The sequence below is a fragment of the Mytilus californianus genome, unplaced genomic scaffold, assembly GCF_021869535.1.
Source record: "Mytilus californianus isolate M0D057914Y unplaced genomic scaffold, xbMytCali1.0.p SCAF_1, whole genome shotgun sequence".
NCBI lineage: Eukaryota > Metazoa > Mollusca > Bivalvia > Mytilida > Mytilidae > Mytilus > Mytilus californianus.
Genome location: NW_026262581.1, coordinates 84,882,220 through 84,905,290, shown reverse-complemented (window position 1 = coordinate 84,905,290; position 23,071 = coordinate 84,882,220). Strand labels below are relative to the sequence as shown.

General features: G+C 33.4%; 1 protein-coding gene across 1 annotated transcript; it reads left to right on the top strand.

Moving 5' to 3' along the window:
* The first annotated feature begins 5,318 nt into the window (after positions 1-5,318).
* Positions 5,319-6,757, top strand: LOC127725283 (beta-1,3-galactosyltransferase 5-like). Its single transcript, XM_052232181.1, has one exon. The coding sequence runs from the start codon at positions 5,443-5,445 to the stop codon at positions 6,547-6,549; it is 1,107 nt and encodes a 368-aa protein (XP_052088141.1). The 5' UTR covers positions 5,319-5,442; the 3' UTR covers positions 6,550-6,757.
* Positions 6,758-23,071: the final 16,314 nt, after the last annotated feature.

Below are 23,071 nucleotides of genomic sequence, written 5' to 3'. Positions count from 1 at the left end.
AAATCAAATTTCTGTGATTGTTAAAAGTTAAGTGTTAGATATTCCATGGTTAATAAAAAATGAAATATTGCAGCTTTCGCTGTTTAACATTGAATGTGTTATTATTTATATTTAAATTTTTCAAATATCTTTTAAAGAATCATTTAAAATTTACCTTTGTCAGGCCTTACATAAGAAACCCGGTTTCCTTTTAAAGTAACGTGAACTTTTGAACGGCGAGTATATCAGTTAGACAAAATTCATTGACAGCGATGGACGCATATATCTTCTTTATAGTCATAAGTTGCACATCTGTTGATTTGTAATGATTTGAATTTGGGCTATTGATTTTGAAACCCTTGTTAGTAATTTCGACTTCATTTGTTTCATTTAGAACTTGAATTTTGTCTCGACCGAGATGTCTTCTTGAGGGGTAATCAGATAGTATCATCAGTACCTTCAAGTCATTCAAATCTTACAAATAGATTTTGCTTTTCCTACAATTTTCGTTACATTGTGGGAAAAGCATTGCTATATTGAATATCATACATGACCCTAAAATTAGTATACATGGATATTATTATATTTTTTTTCCGAAAATATAAATGTTGAAAAGCTGAAAAGCTCCAAAAAGTACTTCAGAAATTACTATTACATGATGATAGATATCCGGGTAATATCAAAATTATGAACTATAAACCCACAGTTAACACAATGACTTACGATGAAATATATGCAAATGTTTGTAGAAAGGCACATTCCCCTATGGGAGACGATGTAACACAGAAACATTGTAACCATTACATAAATTTATTTACATCAAATGGGCATTAGCTACGAGATATAAAAAAAAAGAAAAATGAAATATGATTTTTTTTGTTCAATTATTAATGAAAATGAAAAAGTGAAATAATAATTCATTTTTGCAGCTAATTTGGTTCAGTTTTGTCAAAATAAGCTAGGAAACATCGCTGATGAATTATTTACACGCAAGTGAATAATTCGGCCTCATTAACTCCGTATTCATGTGAACTTTGTGAACTTTCCATTTCTATGTAGCAACATTCCAGCAGCGCCTACATACGGAGTATATATCTCCCAGTTGGTACGATATTTCAGGGCTTGTATTTTCTATCGTGATTTCCTAAATAGAGGGTAGCTGTTCACAAGGAAAGTATAGAACCAAGAGTTCCAAGTGGTGAATTTGAAATCATCCCTTCCTAAGTTTTACGTACGCCATCACGAGTTGGTTGACCGTTATGGAATATCCGTTTCACAGATGACAACGGATATGTTCCTAATGTCGAAATTACAATCCCGTCCCCTTTTCCCGAATGTGACCTATCGAATTAGACTTATTACCGGGTTTGTACTAACATGAGCAACACGACGGGTGCCACATGTGAAGCAGGATCTGCTTACCCTTCCGGAGCACCCGAGATCCTCCCCAGGTTTTTTTTAGAGGGGGAAGGTTTGTGTTGCTCAGTCTTTAGTTTTCTATGTTTTGTTTTGTGTACTATTGTTTGTCTGTTGGTCTTTTTATTTTTTAGCCATGGCGTTGTCAGTTTATTTTTGACTTTTGAGTTTAAATGACTCTTTGGTATCTTTTTGTCTATAAAATTAGAATGTTCACATGTTACACTGCTCTTGGTCCAAGTTCTAAATGACATGCATATATAATAAAGATATTAAAATTACAATGTTTAACAAAAATAGATTCTTTTATATTACAGAATTCATTGTAATCATATGCAATCTAATATTTTTATTTATGATTACTTTACAGGATAATAATCTAATGTAATAGATGACATTTGAATTAAGATGTTATTGTTATGTAACCGATTACATCGAATTAGCAAAGTAATTGTAATTTAATCAATTGCTTTGAAAAGTAATCAACCCCGCCCCTGTCAAGTGCATACCAAATGATTTTAACTTTAAACGTGACGTAATCAGTTCAACTTTCGAACTGCAAACTTTATTTAGACTGTAAGTAATGAATTGGAACTTCCTCTGCTATCTTTCGCCTCTCTTTTGGTTTAAGGTGTAATACCACCAAATCATAGTACGTCACATCCGGTTGCATACGAAAACAGGTCGAAAAAAAATATTCCCTTGAATTTGACAGTTGTAGGTAATTAATCCTACATTTCATTGCAGTAAAACATTTCTGGTTCATAGCATATATCTTGGGTATTTAAAAGCACCATTATATTTTTTATTGGGGTTTCTATAGAATATTTTGGAAATTTGAGGTTACATGGTTACTAAAGCTTGTACACAGGTTAATAAAAGGGGAAAATTTGATTGGTTAACTTCCAGTGATGGTTATTTTCTTATATGCAATGAAATGTTATGTGAAATATTTTCTATAGTACTGGACAGGATAAAACTTTACTCATGCCAAGTATTTCTTTATTTGAAACAAAGATAAATTCTGCACAAATTTTTGAAAAGTGCAAATTTAACAAAGACTAATAGGGGAAAATCAATGGTGGTATTACACCTTAAATAGAGATAGGTTACGCATGTATTCAGCTATTAAAGGAAAAAAAAATTCAACAGTGCAAGTGAAACAAGAATGAAGCATTTGGTTGACTGATTCGATCCATAAAAAATCATTCTTATATCGGAAAAACGATGATAAACATACTTGTTAATTTTTTTTTGTAATTTGGATATACGTTTTAATATGTTATAAATCAAATATGAGAATTTGAGTTAAATCGGTGAACATGAATTTGACAGATAATGTCCTTTGATGCATTTATTTAACTTTCATCCATCAAAAATAAAATCTACTTCTTTTATAATACTTGCATGTCTTAATACCTTCATTACCTGCATGTAGTTAAATGTAAATTCAATAATCATTACTTCATTAAAAGAATGTTTTCCCCGCAAATAAAGCTCCAAACAACATCGTTTTTGTGTGTAAATAACATTACATTAACTGCTTGATAAATGAACAAGGTTTTGACAATCCACTTTGAAAGTCAACATATGCCCTCGCGACACTTAACAAGAAGGAAATCCTGGATAATCATAAAACTGTTCTCTGTTCCTCTGAAATTTCAACCAAAAATAAAGAACTGGATCTTCCTTCACTGTATTAGATACCTTAATTACATAGGTACTTTACAAACAACATTATATGTCTTCCAAGTATTCCACGAAATCTTTTTCTAAATTATTAACATCAAATTTATCAGCATTTAAAGCTGGGCTTCAAAGCTACCTATTTTAGAGGCGGCGTGATTCAGATTTAGTTTTCTATGTTGGTTTTGTATAATGTTATTTGTCTTTTGGTCATTTTCATTTTTTGCCATGGCGTTGTCAGTTTATTTTCGACTCAAGAATTTGAATGTCCCTTTGGTATCTTTCGCCTCTCTTTTTTAACAAATACATTACAATCTGTATATACCGAGTATAATATATAACTGTATTATCATATATATATATATATGGCACGCGGAAACCCATTAATCACACCATTATATATTTACGGCGTACATGATAGATTATATATATAACTAAAAGATCATGTCTTGTGTTAAAAGTGTTCAACACGTTGACTTGATAAAAGTTGACCTGTCCATAGGTCTGTTCGGGAGATGACCTATTCGAAATTGCGACCAAAGGCAGACCTGTCCACTTTTCTGTTATAGTTTGGAAAAGACCTGTTTCTATGACCGATCCAGTTCTATTTAAATGTTTGTTTTTTACCATATCTATGAACAAGTCTACTTTTTCAACAGAGAAATGTGAGCGAGAACTTAATTCGGTTTAGAAAAGTTATTTCCATTGTCATTTGATAGCTTACTTTTTACTCTTTCCAAATAGAATAGTTTGATACATCTGGTTCACAAATTTATACTACCGCCTGGACAGGATAGGTTAGCTCACACTGTTTCAACAACACGTATTTTGTTCGTAGGTACTTTTACATGATATTTGTGAAAAATTGCTTATTTCGGTATAAACTTCAAGTTTATCTTTTTGGATCTCATGCTCTAGCGCTAACGAGTGCAGGTCTGATGAATGAAGTATCTGATCTTTTAAGTTGGCCGAATAAACTGGTGATGCCTTTATAGTTAATATGTTATCTTACGTATAAACAACTATCTTTGATGTTTGTTGTTAACAGAACTTTGTGGATAAAGGTATCAACAAAGTTTGGTCAATTCCTCACTATGTTTTCAAATCGATTATCACATTGCCCTCTGCAGAAAAATTAAATATAAAAGAAATTTGGTATGATTTGGAAGAAACAGTAAGATCTGTTTATAGCACCTCCTATAGAAAAAATACAGGAAACCAGTCCTCATTTTATCGTGGACATCACCACATACATTTAATTCATACTCAGGTTATGATATACACCTTAATGGAAATACGATATCTAAACTCTGCCTAGATCCCAAGAATGACAAAATGACTGATTGTTTCAGGCCAAATGTACAGAGGAGAAATGACCATTTCCTCGTTTTGTCATTTAATTGTTCACACGACATATCTTTCTGAATATGATTGCGAAGGGTATCATGTTTTCGACCCTGAGTATAACAATCCTTTTTTTCTGATTTCTTCTTCGAGAGGCGAAAGATACCAAAGGGACATTAACATTCATAAGTCGTAAATAAACTGACAACATCATGGCAAAAAAAGTAAAAGACCAAAAGAAAAACAACATTATACAAACCACAACATAGAAAACTAATGACTGAGGAACTGAGCAAATTTGGAGACAAAATGGCATAAAGACACTCTATAGACAAAGTATATAAGCAAAAATGAAAAACAAGAATTTCAAATTGACCATAGCACAATAACGCAATGGCGGAATGCATAAGTACCGAGCCATGTCAAAAGTGAATAACCAAAAAATGGACTAAACAATAAAGGTTAAAAATGTACAAGGACAAATAAAAAGAACACTGTAACACTTAATTAAGATGATAAACAACGTCATAACCTAGAATCTATAATTCAAGACCATCTTGTAATATTAGTGAAGTTGATACGGAATATTTATCAACAAGGTCTTGGTATCGATCAATGAACAATTTAAGAAAAAGGACGAGACGATCTTTGACATAACCTTGTATCGCCAACTTTATGCTCACACACTGGTGACGTTTTATAAAGTCTGAGTAGCAGCTTTAAAATTTTGAATTCCGAATGAGCTGGGAAATATATATCTCATATGGGGAGCCATTTATATATGGTAGACTATTTAAATGTTATCACTATGAATAATTTTCCCTGTAATTTCATTGATTTGACCATATGAAAAGTCGATAAATTAGCTGATTTTTCTACATGTTGTTTTTCTCGAAAGTTTATGAAGCGTTTTATTTAAATTGAAAAGAATATTGTATATCCGTGATATAACCGAAATAGAATTATATTTTTTATCTTTTTTATTTTTGATTACGTCTGTGATGTTATGTAACTGCGATGAATACCATTAGGTGCAAACGAGTAATGACTGGATTTCAACGTATCAAAGTTATCACTAGATTAAAGAAATTACCCAAGAAAACTCCACTGATAGTTCTGTTTACAATATGTTTGTTGTTGTTAATTATTAAAAGAAACCTACTTGATAGAATTCAGCAACGAATATTCAGCAAGAGTTGGACGTTGAGAAGATACAATGGAAAAAATATCACAACTGAGTTTGAACATTTTTATATGAATGCATCACCAGATAAACTGATGGACCCTCTTATTCACAAACATCAATATAATACGCTACTAAATACTGGTAAGGAGTGTAAAGAACAAAATAAGTTCCTGTTAGTTCTCGTTTATTCGGCTACATATAAATTTTACGGACGTCAGATAATAAGGAATACATTTGGATCGATTTCACATTTTGCTAATAGAAGTATTGAATATGTGTTTGTGCTAGGGCAAACCAATAATAATACTCTGCAAGGACAAATTCAAAAGGAAAGTGTCAGATACAGGGATATTATACAAGGGAATTTTATAGACAGCTACAGAAATTTAACATACAAAAGAGTATTTAGCTTATTCTGGGTAAATAAATTCTGTAAAAATGCGATTTATGTCATCAAAATTGACGATGATATTACTATTAATATTCCATTTCTAATTCCTTACCTTAACAATAAGATTAATAAGAACAACGCAAATGTTTTAGAATGTTTTACTGTTTTTGGATCAAGGCCGTATCGTGAAACTCAGAGCAAATGGTATACACCTGTCTCGGACTATCGGTTTCCAACGTTTCCCCCGTTTTGTGCAGGACCCTCCTCCATTATGTCCATTAATGTAATTAGACAAATGTATACAGCGACAAGTATAGTGCCTTTTTTGTGGCTAGAAGATGTCTATGGAAGTGGATTTATTCCCTGGATTTTAAACATAGAAATAGTTCGGCCGAATTGTTATTTAAAGGATGTGCAGCAAAGTTTCAATGAAAAGCCATGCCATTTGTTTTACATAAATAATTTAAAGAATACCAGTGATTCATATATGATGTGGAAGACTATAGAAACACATAACAAGTTTAAGGAAAATTGCAAGTGTTGGTAAATTGATGATTCATTCTAAACATCAGTTAAACCGTATCCCCTTTCAAAAATAAGAAAATAAATACATAGTAATTAATATGGTTTGACATATGTGTTTTTCAAGTTCATGTTGTAATAATATAAGACGTGATATTTAAAATGCGATCTGGTGTTAGAAATATCAGATTGTAATATGCTGTACAATGGTTTAATTATACGATTCAACACTTTTTCATCAAAATCTTAGCATAACTTCCCTATACTTGAACTTAGAAACAAATGATAACGAATAAGACAATTAAGAAAAAATTAAATTTTAAGACGTGTTTTGAAATATATTCATAATATTGACACAAAGACAAATACCAAGGTTTTGTTTGGCAAGTGTACTGCATTGAAATTCTGCTAGTACACATAATACTTTATTTATGTTAATTTCGTGAAAAAATAACGCAAGCAAAGATATAATTCAATATAAAAAGAAGATGTGGTATGATTGACAATGAGACAACTCTCCACAGTAGACCAGATGACACAGAAATTAACAACTATAGGTCACCGTACGCCCTTCAACAATGAGCAAAGCCCATACCGCATAGTCAGCTATAAAAGGCCCCGAAAGGACAAATGTAAAACAATTCAAACGAGAATACTAACGGCCTAATTTATGTACAAAATAATGAACGAAAAACAAATCTGTATCACAGCAACAAAAGACAACCACTGAATTACAGGTTCCTGACTTGGGACAGGCAAATAAATTATAATGCAATCTTTCAAAAATTTATGTGGATTACTTGCATCATGTTATAAATATAAAGAAGACGTAGGTCATTTTTTCTAACAACAATGTAAATATAATCTTCTTACTTAATCGTTCATACTTATTTTTTTACTGTATGATTGCACAAATCTTTAGACCTGTACATTTGCCATGCTAACATGCGTTTTTGTTTGTGTTGTATCATCAATTTTTTCTCGTCGGTTGTTTTCTTTTGACTTTATATATCTAGAATATATAGATATATTCTTTGAAGAGGAATAAAAAGTAAAATACAAAAAAAAAAAAAAACTCAAAGGAAAATTCAAAACGGAAAGTCCTTTGTCACATGGCAAAATGAGAAGCGCAAACATCAAAATAATGGAAAACAACTGTCATATTCATGACATGGTACAGGCATTTCTTTATGTAGAAAGTGGTGGAATAACCCTGATTTTATAGCTAACTAAACCTCTCACTTGTATGGCAGTCGCATAGAATTCCCTTATATTGACAACAATGTGTGAGCAAAACAAACAGAAATAATATGTAAACAGGTCAGAATTTTGGTACAGCAGTCAACATCGTGCTTTAATCTTAATCACTACAAAACAAATAACTATTTCAACAAAGAAAAACAAAAAAGGCTATAGACAAAGTTACTAAGCAAAAATGAAAGACAAAAATACAAAAAATGACCATAGCACAATAATATCATGGCGAAATGTATAAATACCGAGCCACGTCAAAAGTATATTACCAAAAATTAACAAAACAGTGAAACAAAGATGAACCATTTTGTTGACTGATTCGATCCGCAAAAAAATTTTTTTGTACAGGTAAAAAGATGATTAAATTCTTTGCTTTATAACATAAGCTCAAACAGACCTAGAAAAATTCAATTGCACGTAGTCGCTATTTGTGTATGTTTATATAGGGTTAAATGACCGTCGGCAGTCTTCGGAGGTCATATCGGTTGTTACTTAGATGGCGTCTAGACTAAAACACACATGAAATACTGATATATATAAATCATCGAGTCTTTGCATTGTAAATTGTTTATTTTAGACTTGTTGTAATTTGAATATACGTTTTAATATGTTAGAAATCAAATATGAGAATTTGAATCAAATCGATGAACATGAATTTTACAGCTAATGACCCTTAAATGAAACGGTGTAGTCGATCTTTTAATTAAGCATTACGAATAATTGTGTAAAGAGAAGAACAATCGAAAATTTTTCCAATCCTGCAAAATTATAAAGATTATTATTGAAGATCTTTAGCTTGGAGTAAATTGTAGAATTTTCCAAAATGCACATCTGGTTGAGGCCGCTGGTTTAATACATATCATCCCAATATTTTTTGAAAGCTTTTTTTTAAAGAAGAAACAATTGTCTTTTTTTATTTCTGCAACTGCATATGGTGCAAATATCTCCCATTTTATACGAGATTTCAGAGCTTGCGTTTCGTACCATGATTGTATTGATAGAAGGTTGCAGCTTTCAAACGCCGTAGAATCAATGGTAAGTAGTTGAAAAGTCCTCCATCGATGCTCGAGGATCGTGTTGCTGTCTTTTACTTTTTATGTAGTATTTGTAGATTATCTTTTCGTATTTTTTAATTTTTGCCATGATTCTGTCGGTTTTCCATGATTCACGAATTTTGATTGTCTCTTTGGTATCTTTGACACCATTTCAAAGTAACTTTAAATGTTTAATCTTCAACTTAGGCCGTGTTCACAATAAACGTTGCGTATTGTAAGCCTGTTTACAATTAGTTTCATGTAATGAACACTGGTTTCACATTAAATTTGTCCTCATCTGTACATCGGTTTTAATTACCTAGACATGAAAATTGTCACACAAGCAAACAACATGTACACGCAATTTAATTGCAATGCTCATAGAAGATGACCCTATATTAATACTGAACGAATAACAATGAGATGAAGAACAACGATCAAGAGTTGTTGACGTATTTTCTAAACTATGTTGAAGTCCTTCCTTTAATCACAATGTGATTAAAATTTGTTCTACAGTTGTCTCTCTTTGTCTGTTGTTAATTGTAATTCACAAATACCAAAATTAAAATACTACAGACTTTCTGTATATTATACTCATTTGTGTAGAGGTTCCGTCCTCTGCTTTTCATTTATAACTTTTACAACTTATACAAAAACAATCATTCTAATTACACATACATTTTATTACACCAACTTGTATTTACATTTTCATGACTAGAATATACATTTTTACTTTGTGGCATTACTTTGGCTACAGAGTATTCTATAATATTTTGTTGAGGCGCCAGGGTTACTACCGATTACCTATACACAATGGCTATCAGCACACCTATGTTGACATAGTGTTATAAAACCCTTGGTAGTTAAACACGGTTACACCACCACCTACCATGGAGAGTGACCGGGGAAAACACTCGTATTACCAATGCACAAGTTATTAGCAGGTGTAGGCCTCCCCTCTATAAGATGAGGTGGAGGAGGTCCCAGAGTTACCCATCTGTAGACCCCAACGTTACCACTAACCACATTTTCCAAACCTGCAAATTGTAGAACTTGTCAGGCCCAGAGCAAGGGCCGAGTGAAATAATCCCCTAATCACTACCAGTCTCCCTGGACCTCCCCCCATTCAAAATTGACCCTTCGCCTAAGGATAGAAGAAGAAAATTAATTTCTTTAAAATGTCTTGTTTTCTTCCCAATTAATAAAATAAGTAATTAATATAAACTTAAATTCATTCTGGTTGCTTATATCACAATAGTCCATATGTAAATAAAGTGCTTAATAACGGAAATGTCCAAATCAAAGAAACGCAAGTTTACTGCAAACTATCCTGTATTGGTCCAATACCATGGAGGACCTGCTTGGATACTGGTAACCATAATATTGCAACCAAATACAGCAAACTAGTGCCTGAAAATATAAAACAAAAAGCAGCAGGAACTATTCTTATTTTGGGAGGGTGGGCGGGTTTTAAATAATTTAACTAATTTCTGCAGCACCTGCTTTGTTGTCGACAGCAAATTAACAAGTGCCCGATACGGGAATTCCAAAATTCAGATTCCACCTGAGAGCGCCATCTATGGCCATGCCAAATATGGCAATGAGCTAAAGGCTGCAACACCCACACACCCCCACAAATATTTGATTGAATTAAACCAGGATTTTGAAAATATAAAATTTTGATAATCTCTATTAATTGCAATACTCAAAGAAGAAGACCCTATATTAATACTGAATGAATAACAATGAGATGAAGAACAACGACCAAGAGTTGTTGACGTATTTTCTAAACTATAATGAAGTCCTTCCTTTAATCACAAAGTGATTAAAAAATTGTTCTACAGTTGTCTCTCTCACAAATACCAAAATTAAAATACTACAGACTTTCTGTATATTATACTCATTTGTGTAGAGATTCCATCCTCTGTTTTTCATTTATAACTTTTACAACTTATACAAAAACAATCATTCTAATTACACATACATTTTATTACACCAACTTGTATTTAAATTTTCATGACTAGAATATACATTTTTACTTTGTGGCATTACTTTGGCTACAGAGTATTCTATAATATTTTGTTGAGGCGCCAGGGTGACTACCGATTACCTATACACAATGGCTATCAGCACACCTATGTTGACATAGTGTTATAAAACCCTTGGTAGTTAAACACGGTTACACCACCACCTACCATGGAGAGTGACCGGGGAAAACACTCGTATTACCAATGCACAAGTTATTAGCAGGTGTAGGCCTCCCCTCTATAAGATGAGGTGGAGGAGGTCCCAGAGTTACCCATCTGTAGACCCCAACGTTACCACTAACCACATTTTCCAAACCTGCAAATTGTAGAACTTGTCAGGCCCAGAGCAAGGGCCGAGTGAAATAATCCCCCAATCACTATCAGTCTCCCTGGACCTCCCCCCATTCAAAATTGACCCTGCGCCTAAGGATAGAAGAAGAAAATTAATTTCTTTAAAATGTCTTGTTTTCTTCCCAATTAATAAAATAAGTAATTAATATAAACTTAAATTCATTCTGGTTGCTTATATCACAATAGTCCATATGTAAATAAAGTGCTTAATAACGGAAATGTCCAAATCAAAGAAACGCAAGTTTACTGCAAACTATCCTGTATTGGTCCAATACCATGGAGGACCTGCTTGGATACTGGTAACCATAATATTGCAACCAAATACAGCAAACTAGTGCCTGAAAATATAAAACAAAAAGCAGCAGGAACTATTCTTATTTGGGAGGGTGGGCGGGTTTTAAATAATTTAACTAATTTCTGCAGCACCTGCTTTGTTGTCGACAGCAAATTAACAAGTGCCCGATACGGGAATTCCAAAATTCAGATTCCACCCGAGAGCGCCATCTATGGCCATGCCAAATATGGCAATGAGCTAAAGGCTGCAACACCCACATACCCCCACAAATATTTGATTGAATTAAACCAGGATTTTGAAAATATAAAATTTTGATAATCTCTATTAATTGCAATACTCAAAGAAGAAGACCCTATATTAATACTGAATGAATAACAATGAGATGAAGAACAACGATCAAGAGTTGTTGACGTATTTTCTAAACTATAATGAAGTCCTTCCTTTAATCACAAAGTGATTAAAAAATTGTTCTAGAGTTGTCTCTCTCACAAATACCAAAATTAAAATACTACAGACTTTCTGTATATTATACTCATTTGTGTAGAGATTCCATCCTCTGTTTTTCATTTATAACTTTTACAACTTATACAAAAACAATCATTCTAATTACACATACATTTTATTACACCAACTTGTATTTAAATTTTCATGACTAGAATATACATTTTAACTTTGTGGCATTACTTTGGCTACAGAGTATTCTATAATATTTTGTTGAGGCGCCAGGGTGACTACCGATTACCTTTACACAATGGCTATCAGCTGACCTATGTTGACATAGTGCCATAAAACCCCTGGTAGTTAAACACGGTTACACCACCACCTACCATGGGTAGTGACCGGGGACAACTATCGTATTACCAATGCTCCAATTATTAGTGCCCCACCTGTTGGCAGATGTAGGCCTCTCCTCTATAAGATGAGGTGGAGGAGGTCCCAGAGTTACCCATCTGTAGACCCCACCGTTACCACTAACCACATTTTCCAAACCTGCAAATTGTAGAACTTGTCAGGCCCAGAGCAAGGGCCGAGTTAAATAATTCCACAATCACTACCAGTCTCCCTGGACCGCCACATGAGAGCCCAAGTCAGCTACCAAATCTGACTTCGGTTCTCACCTCCACACAATTTTCATCATTGAAGCATTGGAAAAGTTGAAATTGGTGTGCGTAGGAAATACTCAACCCCCCCTTGTATATTATTTAAGAAAACCTGATTTCCAGTTTGTGATAAATGAGTTCCACCTGTTCTGTATAAAGACACTGCACTTGCCCTAATGTTCTCATGTAAAATAACTTTCCCCCCAATTTTCTATTACAAAGTTTTTGACCACTGAATTCACTCTTTTTCTCATCTGTTCGATTATTGCACCCGCATTCAAGGGTGCAAAATGCCAGTATCTGCGCTGTAGCATTGAAGACCATATTATAATAACCTTTTTAAATAAAGCCTGGTAACGTAAGATAGAACATTTTACATTTTCAATTAAACCCTTCCCTGTCAATTCTAAATCTGTCAAATCATTAGCTCCACAGTGAATAATAATAAGATTAGGAGAAGGTACAAATTTTCTTTTTGCATCCAGTAGGGAGTCCAAATCTTTAATCTGTATACCAGGTTGCCCAATCCAGTATGTTGTAACACCTTTTGGACTCCAGTCCCAGGTTGGTCCTACCAGATTTATTCGCCTCTACATTGGTCCAATGAACAAGGGAACTTCCAACAATCCATAAAATCTTGGGACCTGTGAAAACTTGTAGCTTGTTAGCCTTTTGAAACTAGAAAAATTGCAACCTGATATAGCGAGAATAAGCATGCGATTTCCATCTGCCTATTTTCATAATTATCTCCTCTGAGACCCCCTGCCTGGCTAGTTCCGTGGCTCCCCCAATTCTAAAATTATGTGACATAAAATGACCTTTACTAATATGAAGAAAATGTAAAGCCTTTTCCAGTATACTGCTGAATTGGTATCTAGTTAAAGGCATACCATTATAATGAATAAACAAATCTTTATTGTTACAGGTAGGTCGTACCTTTAAGTATTCGTTAATGAGTCGTATCGGACAGTAGTTTTTTTCTGTTCTCAGGTATCAATAAAGTAACGGTCTTTCCCTTTTGGTCAGTTTTTGACCACCTTACTCTTAGCTCCAGGACTTTTTTCTTAACTAAAACATCAGAAATTGTAAAGTTGGAGCCGTTTATAACAGACTTAGTTTTTGAAGTAGTGATTTCCCCTACCCTTAGCAAACCAAAGAAGGCAACTGAAAATAACTGCTGAAAATAAAGCAGCTTCATATTTATTCTTACATACTTTATCTAAACAACCTATCATATCTGCTAACAATTGCACTGTAATTGGTGCTCTCATGTCATTACGTTTCCCTCCTTGAATGCTTTTTATCCTTCTAAAGATTTGCCAATTATTAAGAATTTTATAGTATCCTGTATGCCTTGTATTTTATGATGGTATGAAACCCCTAATATATAAGATGATATGGTACCCCCAGAAAGACCTTGTACTGACAAAAAAGCTATAAAATTTAGCAAATCATTGACTGGCACTGGCCAATGCTGTTTCAATTTGTAAGATGATCTAAAATTACAAAGTTTTGACAGAGCCAAATTGTATGATTTTTGTGTATTTTTGGACACACCTTAATTGACAATATAATCCGCCACCTAACTTAAATGTTCCAGATCTGTGTTGGAATTTTGGTTAGCCACTGGTCTGCTTCTGGAGCTAGGCTTCTGAACTTTCCCCACTGAAAACGAGAAAGATAATCAGCAATTTGGTGTTGTTTTGAAGGGATATAAATTGCCTTAACTGACGTATTGTTTTTTTAAGTTCATTAAAACCATTTGTCTTACTAAAGTCATAACTCTACTTGATTTTCTAGTTTTCATATTAATGATTTGAACAACCGCCTGATTATCAACATGAAAAATAACTTTTTTGTTAACAAAATATGATTCCCAGGACATAAGTGCTGCTACAACTGGAAACAACTCTAACAATGTCATATCTCTGGTGATTACAGTTTCAACCCGATGTTTTGGCCATATGCCTTGGGCCCACTGACCTGCAAAAAAGATCCCATACCCACCTTTGGACCCCCTGCACTATCCGTGAACAACTCTAATTTTTCATTTAACCCATACATTGTCGGTTATTACAGTGACACCATTGTATTGTTTAAAAAGTCTAACCAAACTTCTAAATCTGCTTTCATCTGCTTGTTTACTCGAATGTTGTAATATGATTTTCTTACCTCGATTGTTGAATTTATGAGTCTGCGACAGAAGGTGCGGCATGGAGCAACCACCTTACAAGCAAAATTCAGGAGCCCAAGAAGAGATTGCATATCTTTAAGAGTTATTTTATAACTGTCTAAGGTATCTCTGATATTTTGTGAGAGTTTGACAAGTTTTTCATTTGGAAGCCGCGTGATTAAATTATGTGTATCAAATTCTATACCCCAAAAAATGAGTAATGTTGTAGGCAAAGTAGTCTTGTCACTAGCAAGAGGAATACCTATTTTGTCGCATACCTCTTGGAATATCTTCAAGGTATTGCCAACTTTTGATGTTTGGCTCGACTCGACAAAAAGAAAATCATCTAAATAATGGAGGATATTATCATTTCCGCTTTTTTGCTGTATTATCCAATGCAAAGCTTTTGCAAATTTCTCCCACAGGGAACAACTTATTGAGGCCCCCTTTGGCATCATTTAATTAAGATAATGTTCACCTTTTTAATTTTATCCCTAACAAGTCAAAATCCTGCGGTGCAATTGGCAACAAGCGAAAAGCCGGTTTTACAGCACACTGACTTAAACGGGCAAATGTTTTGTGTCTATTAATCAAACATGCTGCTTCGTCCACTGAACTGTACTGCACTGAACAATGATCTTTATCAATAAAATCATTTATTGAATTATTCTCAGGATAGGATAAATGTTGAATATGTCTAAAATCACCATCCTTTTTTGACACTAGCCCCATTGGTGATACCTGAAGTGTGGGAAAAGGCGGGTATCTGAAAGGACCAGCAATGCGACCAAGTTTAACTTCCTTCATTAATTTTTCTTTAAAAATGTTGGGTAGCTGTAATGCACTTTTTAAATTGGAACTCTCCCTTGGTTCCCTAGAGCCAAAATATTTTAATGAAAAACCATATTTGAAACCATATATAATTTCATGTGCTACATTGTTATGTGGGTAAAATTCTAAATAATTTTCCAAGACCGATACTTTAACAGGAGTATTTCCTAATGAATAAAAATTAATACTTTTTGTTACTTCTTCCTTGGGCCCGGTTATTACATTGGGCCTTTCTGTGTTTGCCACTGCATATTTCACATACATGTTTAAACCTACACTGAGGGAAGTAGGGACAGTCATTACCATTATTATAGTATTTACATGACATATTTACACTTCCACTAGTTACCTGTGATTGTTGATGTGTTCTCGTGTTAGTGTTTGAAAGTGTAGCTGCATTTGAGTAATAATGACCACGATTTTGTGTATTTGATCTATAACCCTGTGATTGCACTGACACATTGTTTTGTACTGTGGGAGATGTGATGTGTAATAGCCAATATTCACCGTGTATGTTTCCCCAAGATAAATTTGGATTCTTCTCTATTTTTAGCCTAAATTGCTCGTCATAGGTGGCCCAGTTTTCTGACCTCGTTGCCGCTAATCTTATATCGCGCATATATTTAAACAATTCCTGTGCCCGTGTCCTGTATTTCTCAATGTAGACACTCATAAAAACCATGAATGCTGAAGTCCATTCATTTATGGACAAATAAACACCCGACGATCTTTTTTTAAATGGAAATTTTCTCCCTTTTTAATTTCAGATCGCCCTCGTCAACCTCCTCCATTTCTTTTTCATGTTTTTGCGTTCTCAAAAGATAATGAAGCTCTATAAACTTTCCCTCCTAAATCTTTTCCTTAATTTTAAAAGTCACGTGTTCCCCTACTGTGTCATGAATGCTAGACTCTTGTGTCGGAGTGAAATCAATGGAATTATTTGCAATTTCAAAATTTTTGTGTAACGGGTCGTGCCTTAAATAGGGGAATGCCCGTGCATCCTCCTCCGACTCATTACCTGATGATATTTCAGCATTTTCGTCTGGTCCTTGTGTCTCCACGTGTCCCACCTCCTGTGTTTTCCTGACCATTCTTTTCCGTCCAACTCCGTCCTTCTTTTGAGTGATTTCTTCGTACCGCACTCTCTGTCCTTCTTTCCTGCTGGTCGTCCTCCTCTTCTTTCCAATGGCCCTTGATGGCGATCCCCTGGCATTTCTTTTGTTTGGCATCTTTTCGTTTAAATAATTTAACTAATTTCTGCAGCAGCTGCTTTGTTGTCGACAGCAAATTAACAAGAAGATACGGGAATTCCAAAATTCAGATTCCACCTGAGAGCGCCATCTATGGCCATGCCAAATATGGCAATGAGCTAAAGGCTGCAACACCCACACAACCAAACAAATATTTGATTGTATTAAACAGATTATTGAAAATATAAAATTTTGAAAATCTCTATTATACATGTACATTATATAGAATTGAATGGACATTTTCTCTGTAAACTTTGTGAGGCGCAGGCCAATGCGTATTTTTGTTTAATTTTTCAATAATATTTGTTTACGAGGGGGAAATTCAACTTTTTGTTTTTGTTTCAGGAGGGAAGTGATAACAATCGTTTGATTCCATTGAAAATGAAGGACAAGGGGTTTCAGTTTAGTTTTGAAAATTTTCCTATATTCTAATTTTTTAAGGTTGTTTTTTATGAATGTAATGAAAAAAAATGGCTTTTCGCACGAAGATTAATGTTAGGTACCTTAGAAAATCATTCCATTTTATCAAAACAGGCTAAAACAGTGTAACAATATGCAAACACAGGATTTTGAAAATGGTTGATTGATTAATTGTCGGTTGTTTGACGTCCAGTGACCAATATTTCATGTTCAGGACGAGAACAAATTTCCCCCAAAAAAGTATAGGTAGGTCATGTAATAGAGGCCGTCCGAGATGAAGATCTGGACAATTTGGACTGCCACTGGAAAATGACAGTATATTGGATAAGGACAGAAATTTTGCCCTACAACAGGACACCTGCGGATCCCTCAAAAAACTGTTGCAAAGGATCTTTACTCGCAGAGAGCGTGGCACTCTCTATACATGAGGCATCGGATTTTATGTCCCTATTCTGACCGGATGTGGCTGAGTACGTGTACAGCCCGCACAGCCAAACGGACGCCCAACTTTAGGGTTTTACAGCTGATCGGAATCCCTTAGTGACCATATCTCTTTTCTCAAGACATCCTCGAGGTGATTTTGGAATGAATAGTCTTGACTAGAACTAACTTTAAAAAATAATCTTGTCCAAGACATGATGAAAATGAATATTTTGTCCTACATGTACCTCATACAAGACTTTGCAAGATATTGTCGAGTACAAAAAAGGCAAGATAATTTTGCGCTGAAAAGATAAACCGTACTAGCAACCGAAAAAAAAATGAATATTCTATCAGCAAACAATCCCTACACCCACTGCGAATCAAATGGTCCACTAAGGCTTTTAAATTTAATCATGTTTTTAAATGAGTATTTTTGTAGTTTTTGTCATATCAATAGATAAATAACTTAATTCATAATAACATTATAATCATTTTTATTCAATATATTTAACTTCCTTAAATATTCATAATAAAATCCACGTTCTTAATATCTAGTTTAATATACACTTAACATATACAAAGGTCTACATTGACTATCGACTGCATGTAGTCAAAATCTGTTTTAAACTACATGCAAACATTGATGTTTATCAATGAGAACGTAATAGAGTTTAGTTTAAGTGTTGAGTACACTTACACCACATCGAGTTGAACTCAATGTGAACACGGCCTCATAGTTCGCGCAAACCTCAGTGAGAGGTTTACCCGGATGTAAGTATCTTGAAATCTATCGAAATGAATCCAAGTTTGCCCTATGCAAGTAAAACTTTTCTCGTAGAATAAACATAAAAGTATTACAAAATAGGTTTAACTGAGACATAAGATGTCGTTTAAAGCGAAATAAAAACAGTATATGTCAGCTCATTTATGAATCATGAAAATCTTACGTCGCACTGCCTGGAAGCAATGTTGTGAATCACCAAATGTATTTATTCACAAGTAAGTAAAGGATGTATCCAACTCCAGGCAACATATCTTGCTGTTGAGTATATTGGAATATAAAAGCACTGATAGTATAAAAAAAGAAGATGTGTTAGCAGTCTGATTTATGTTCAAAACAATAAACGAAGAGCAAATATGATATAAAGCAACAAACGACAACCATTGACTTACAGGCTCCTGAATTTGGACAGGCACACACAGAATATGGCTGGATTTAACATGTTAACTGACACCAAACCTTCTCCCTAATATAACCTGAGACAGTGGTGTAACAGTAAAACATAAGAACAAACTGTAAAGTTTAAAAGTTGAAAAGGATCGATACAAAGCACATCCATTTTGTAAAAACCCTAACAATAATACTTAAGACACAACGTACAGAGCTGAGAGTACTCATAGTTATTGAAATCTAATTCAAAGCAAATAACAACTAATTACAATCATGTGTCTAAGACTAACATATCGATTATATATTTTGAAATTACAAAAAAACTAAGGTTTCAACTCCCTCAGACAAAGTTGACATTAAATGAATTTGGCTGTTTTTATGTTTTTTTTTTGGAAATATAGCTCTTCAATTATTTCGGTTCTTATACATCATGGGCTTTCAAATATTCGGCTTTGAGCGTTCCTGATGAAGGTAAATCCAGAAAAGCGCTTCGGATGCATGACATTTATAAAGTGTTGTTTTCATTTTTTATATCAATTAGTACACGTCCAACATCCAATGAACTTAGTTCATTAACTGATATAGGGATTCGATTTCCAATTAAGCTGTCCTCACTTATTTGTTGATCGTATATGACTGATCCATTACCGCTAATTATAACAGTTTCTTTATATCTTCAATCAAGAAGATACATAAAACACAACAATCATGAGAAAAGTTGTTATCTTAAAAGTGACCAAAAACTTTCATAATGATTCGATTCATGTGATGATTAATTTAAGAACTTTAATTCTGCTTGTTCTTCCTTGATTCAGTTTCTCTTAAACTATACTTTGAATAGCTATTTGAGCCGATTGTCAATTGACTTATTTGTAGATCTTTATTTGTTGAACATTGTTGCTGATAACAGTTTACTCTATCTAAAAGTGCTTTCTTTAAAAAAAAAGAAAGAAAAAAACCAAAACGTAGAAAATTACTCAATAACTCTTTTAAGGAGTCTTCTGACTGATTTCGATCATGATAACATATCTGTAGATCTTATATAGCTGATTGACATTGATGTTTGAAGTTTCTCTCCTTTATTTATAGTTGTTTAACATATTTTGTTTGTTGAATGTTTTAGCTGTGTGCAGTTTCTATCAACCATTTTTTTAACCAAACCATCAAGGATACAATCATCATTATAGGGGGAAAGTTGACTGACTATTAAAGACGACTTTGACTTTCTTGCAGATCGTGTCTTTCTAATTAGTTCGTTGTATTAAAGTTTTTTCGATTTATTGCAGTTTCAACATTACCTTTAATCAGAATAAAAACTGGGTAACCGTCGTCCTTTAATTTCTATGGTAAACATGCTTAATTATATTTTTTATCAAAAGTGCTGTTTCAATAATGAAAGCTTGAAAATTGTGAATGAATTTACCATGGTTTCGAATTGGTTATATGTCAGCGTAACTATATTAACATATTCTTGCGGATATTTTTTTTACTGCATTCAATCCTATTCAAATTACTTTGCAGCAATTTTTTGGCGATTTTCGCAATTTCTATTTATATATTAAAAAAGATAAGATTTCATTGTTTTTGTTTTATTTTTCTACTCATACAATTTGCGTACATAATTAGAATGCTAAAACAAGTTAGTTTGAATTAATATTTTTAAAAAATTAGACTTTAAAGTAGTTCCATAAAAATTAACCCGAAGCATGAGTAAAATCGCAACTTTTCACATAATAATGCTTTGCATGGTATATATTTTTTTTTCAACCCACCATTTTTTCTTAAAATGTCCTGTACCAAGTCCGGAATATGGCAGTTGTTAACAAACAGTCCGTTTCTATGTATGCTGGCGTTTGCTTTTGTTGTAGTTCAGTGTTTCTGTTCTTCCGTTGTTTTCCTCTGATAGTTGATATGTTTTCATTGGTTTTAGTTTGTTACCCGGATTTGTTTTTGCTTAATCGAATTTTGACTATTGAACAGCGTTATACTACTGTTGCCTTTTTTTATCAAGATCTCATTACTGCAATAAGTGTCTTTAAATTAAAATGATACCAAGGGAACGAAATCAAACTATAAATTAAATAAAAAAACTAAGATAACACCATGACCAAAACAAAAAATACAAAAAGACAAACAACAGTCCACAAACACAACACACAGGTATCTGCATTTTAGTTCTACAAGTTTATGGTAAAGGCAGTATTCATTCGAATATTGAACCTATTCATTCGAATATTCAACGAGATAAAACTTCTCCCTCATGCAAAGCTCCGATTGCTTGCCTGCCAATGGCTATACTTTTTGTCCTTTCTGGTCTGATCAGCTCTTCAATATTTTAATGCGTTTTGGATTTTCAAATATCTTGACCTTGAGTAACACCGAATAGACATTTACTGCCAAAATGTGCATCTGCTGCAGTAAAATTGGTACTGTTAATGTTATTATCTTAACAAATCTAAGATGTTTAACACTTTTTTTTAAACAAAAAAGCAGGATTTAGGAGTACATTCGATAAGGTATATAAGATCGACTTTGAAAAAAACTTATTTGTTTTTGTAATTAGCTCGAATATTTCTTTTAGAACTTGAATTGCCCATTCTTCAATTATGGGAATATATTGTTCTCTATGATATCGCCAACAAGCGATGTGTTATCTAAACTTAGAAAAGCAAAATGATCGCTTTTAGCAGATATCAGTATTTTGAGCAACTGCAAAAACTTTTATAGAAGGCTGTTCCCGGAACAATACGTATCGATTGCATTTTGAAATTATGAAAAAAAGTTACCATGACCTAAAAACCATACATTTATTTGACTTTTTATCATATTAATATCGATTTCCTAAGATAAATTTCGCTTTTAGATAATTTTTCACATTTTTGAAGGATTTAAGTTTTCGATAACTATTGTGCCACAAACCTCTCAATTTTCTTTTGATTTGGAATTATTGTATCCTGTTCTATAAGGTTCATATGAACTTTCAGAAAATTCATCGTACATTAACAACAAAATTGCATTTTGTTATATTATCGAAAAAAAAAAATTAATATAGAAGTCTGGAGATGTGGTATGATTGCCAACGAGACAACTTTCCACCAACGTTCAAATAAAGTGGATGTAAGCAATTATAGGCAACCGTACGGCCATATTCCCCGACATATATGAAACAATTTAATTGAGAAAACCAACGGCCTAATTTATAACAAAACAATTTACGAAAAGAAATATGACAGACGTCAACAAACGACAACCACTGTACTACAGGATCCTGACTTGGGACAGGCACATAGAGAATGAGGCGGGGTTAAACATGTTTGTGAGCGGTCAACCCTCCCCTAACCTGGGACAGTGGCGTAACAGCACAACATAAGAACAAACTATAAACAATCAGTGAATCTAGGAAAGGACACTAATTGCTGTTAATATTTGTAAATTTCGGCAGTATATTTAGAGAATTCTTCATTATTTAACCAAAAAATATCATCAAGATAACGGCAAGTGCTGTTGAATTCAACAATCAACTGAAATTTAGACGGGTCTTTACTGAGTTTGGCCATAAACTATGATTCATAACAGTACAGGTACAAGTCTGCTATTAAAGGGGCACAATTGGTACCCATATGAATACCTACAATCTATCAATAAACTTAATTGCCGAAATGTACATAAATGTTGTCAAGGAGAAAATTTATGGCTTTAAGGTGGTACCCAACACCTTGACTAATATTAATTTGGCTCGTTTAATTTTCATAAAATTTTGACAAAATATTAACTTTGACCCTTTGACAGAAATATAAAAATTTCAAATAATTTGAACCAACCACTTTATCAGAAAAATTTCACTGGTTATATAGCAGTTTGACAAACACTAATTTTGATCACTGATAAGCTTAATATTTCCTTAACAATACAACGTAATTAAAACGTTTAATTGATTTTTACAGAGTTATCTCCCTGTAGTGTTAGGTACCACCTTAATCATCTCATCACAACTTCAGTATATATTTAGAATATGTACCTTTCTCGTTTGAGAAAAAAAGCTATATATGAGTTGCAGCAAATAAATTTGCAATCAGATTTATCGAATGAACATTTAATTAAATAGGACAACATTTCTTTGATAGGATTGTGTGGAAGTGTAGTGTAAAGAGTGGAAAAGTCAAAACTGTCAACCAAATCAAACGAAAGCACTGAAAGTATAGTATTAGAAAACTTACT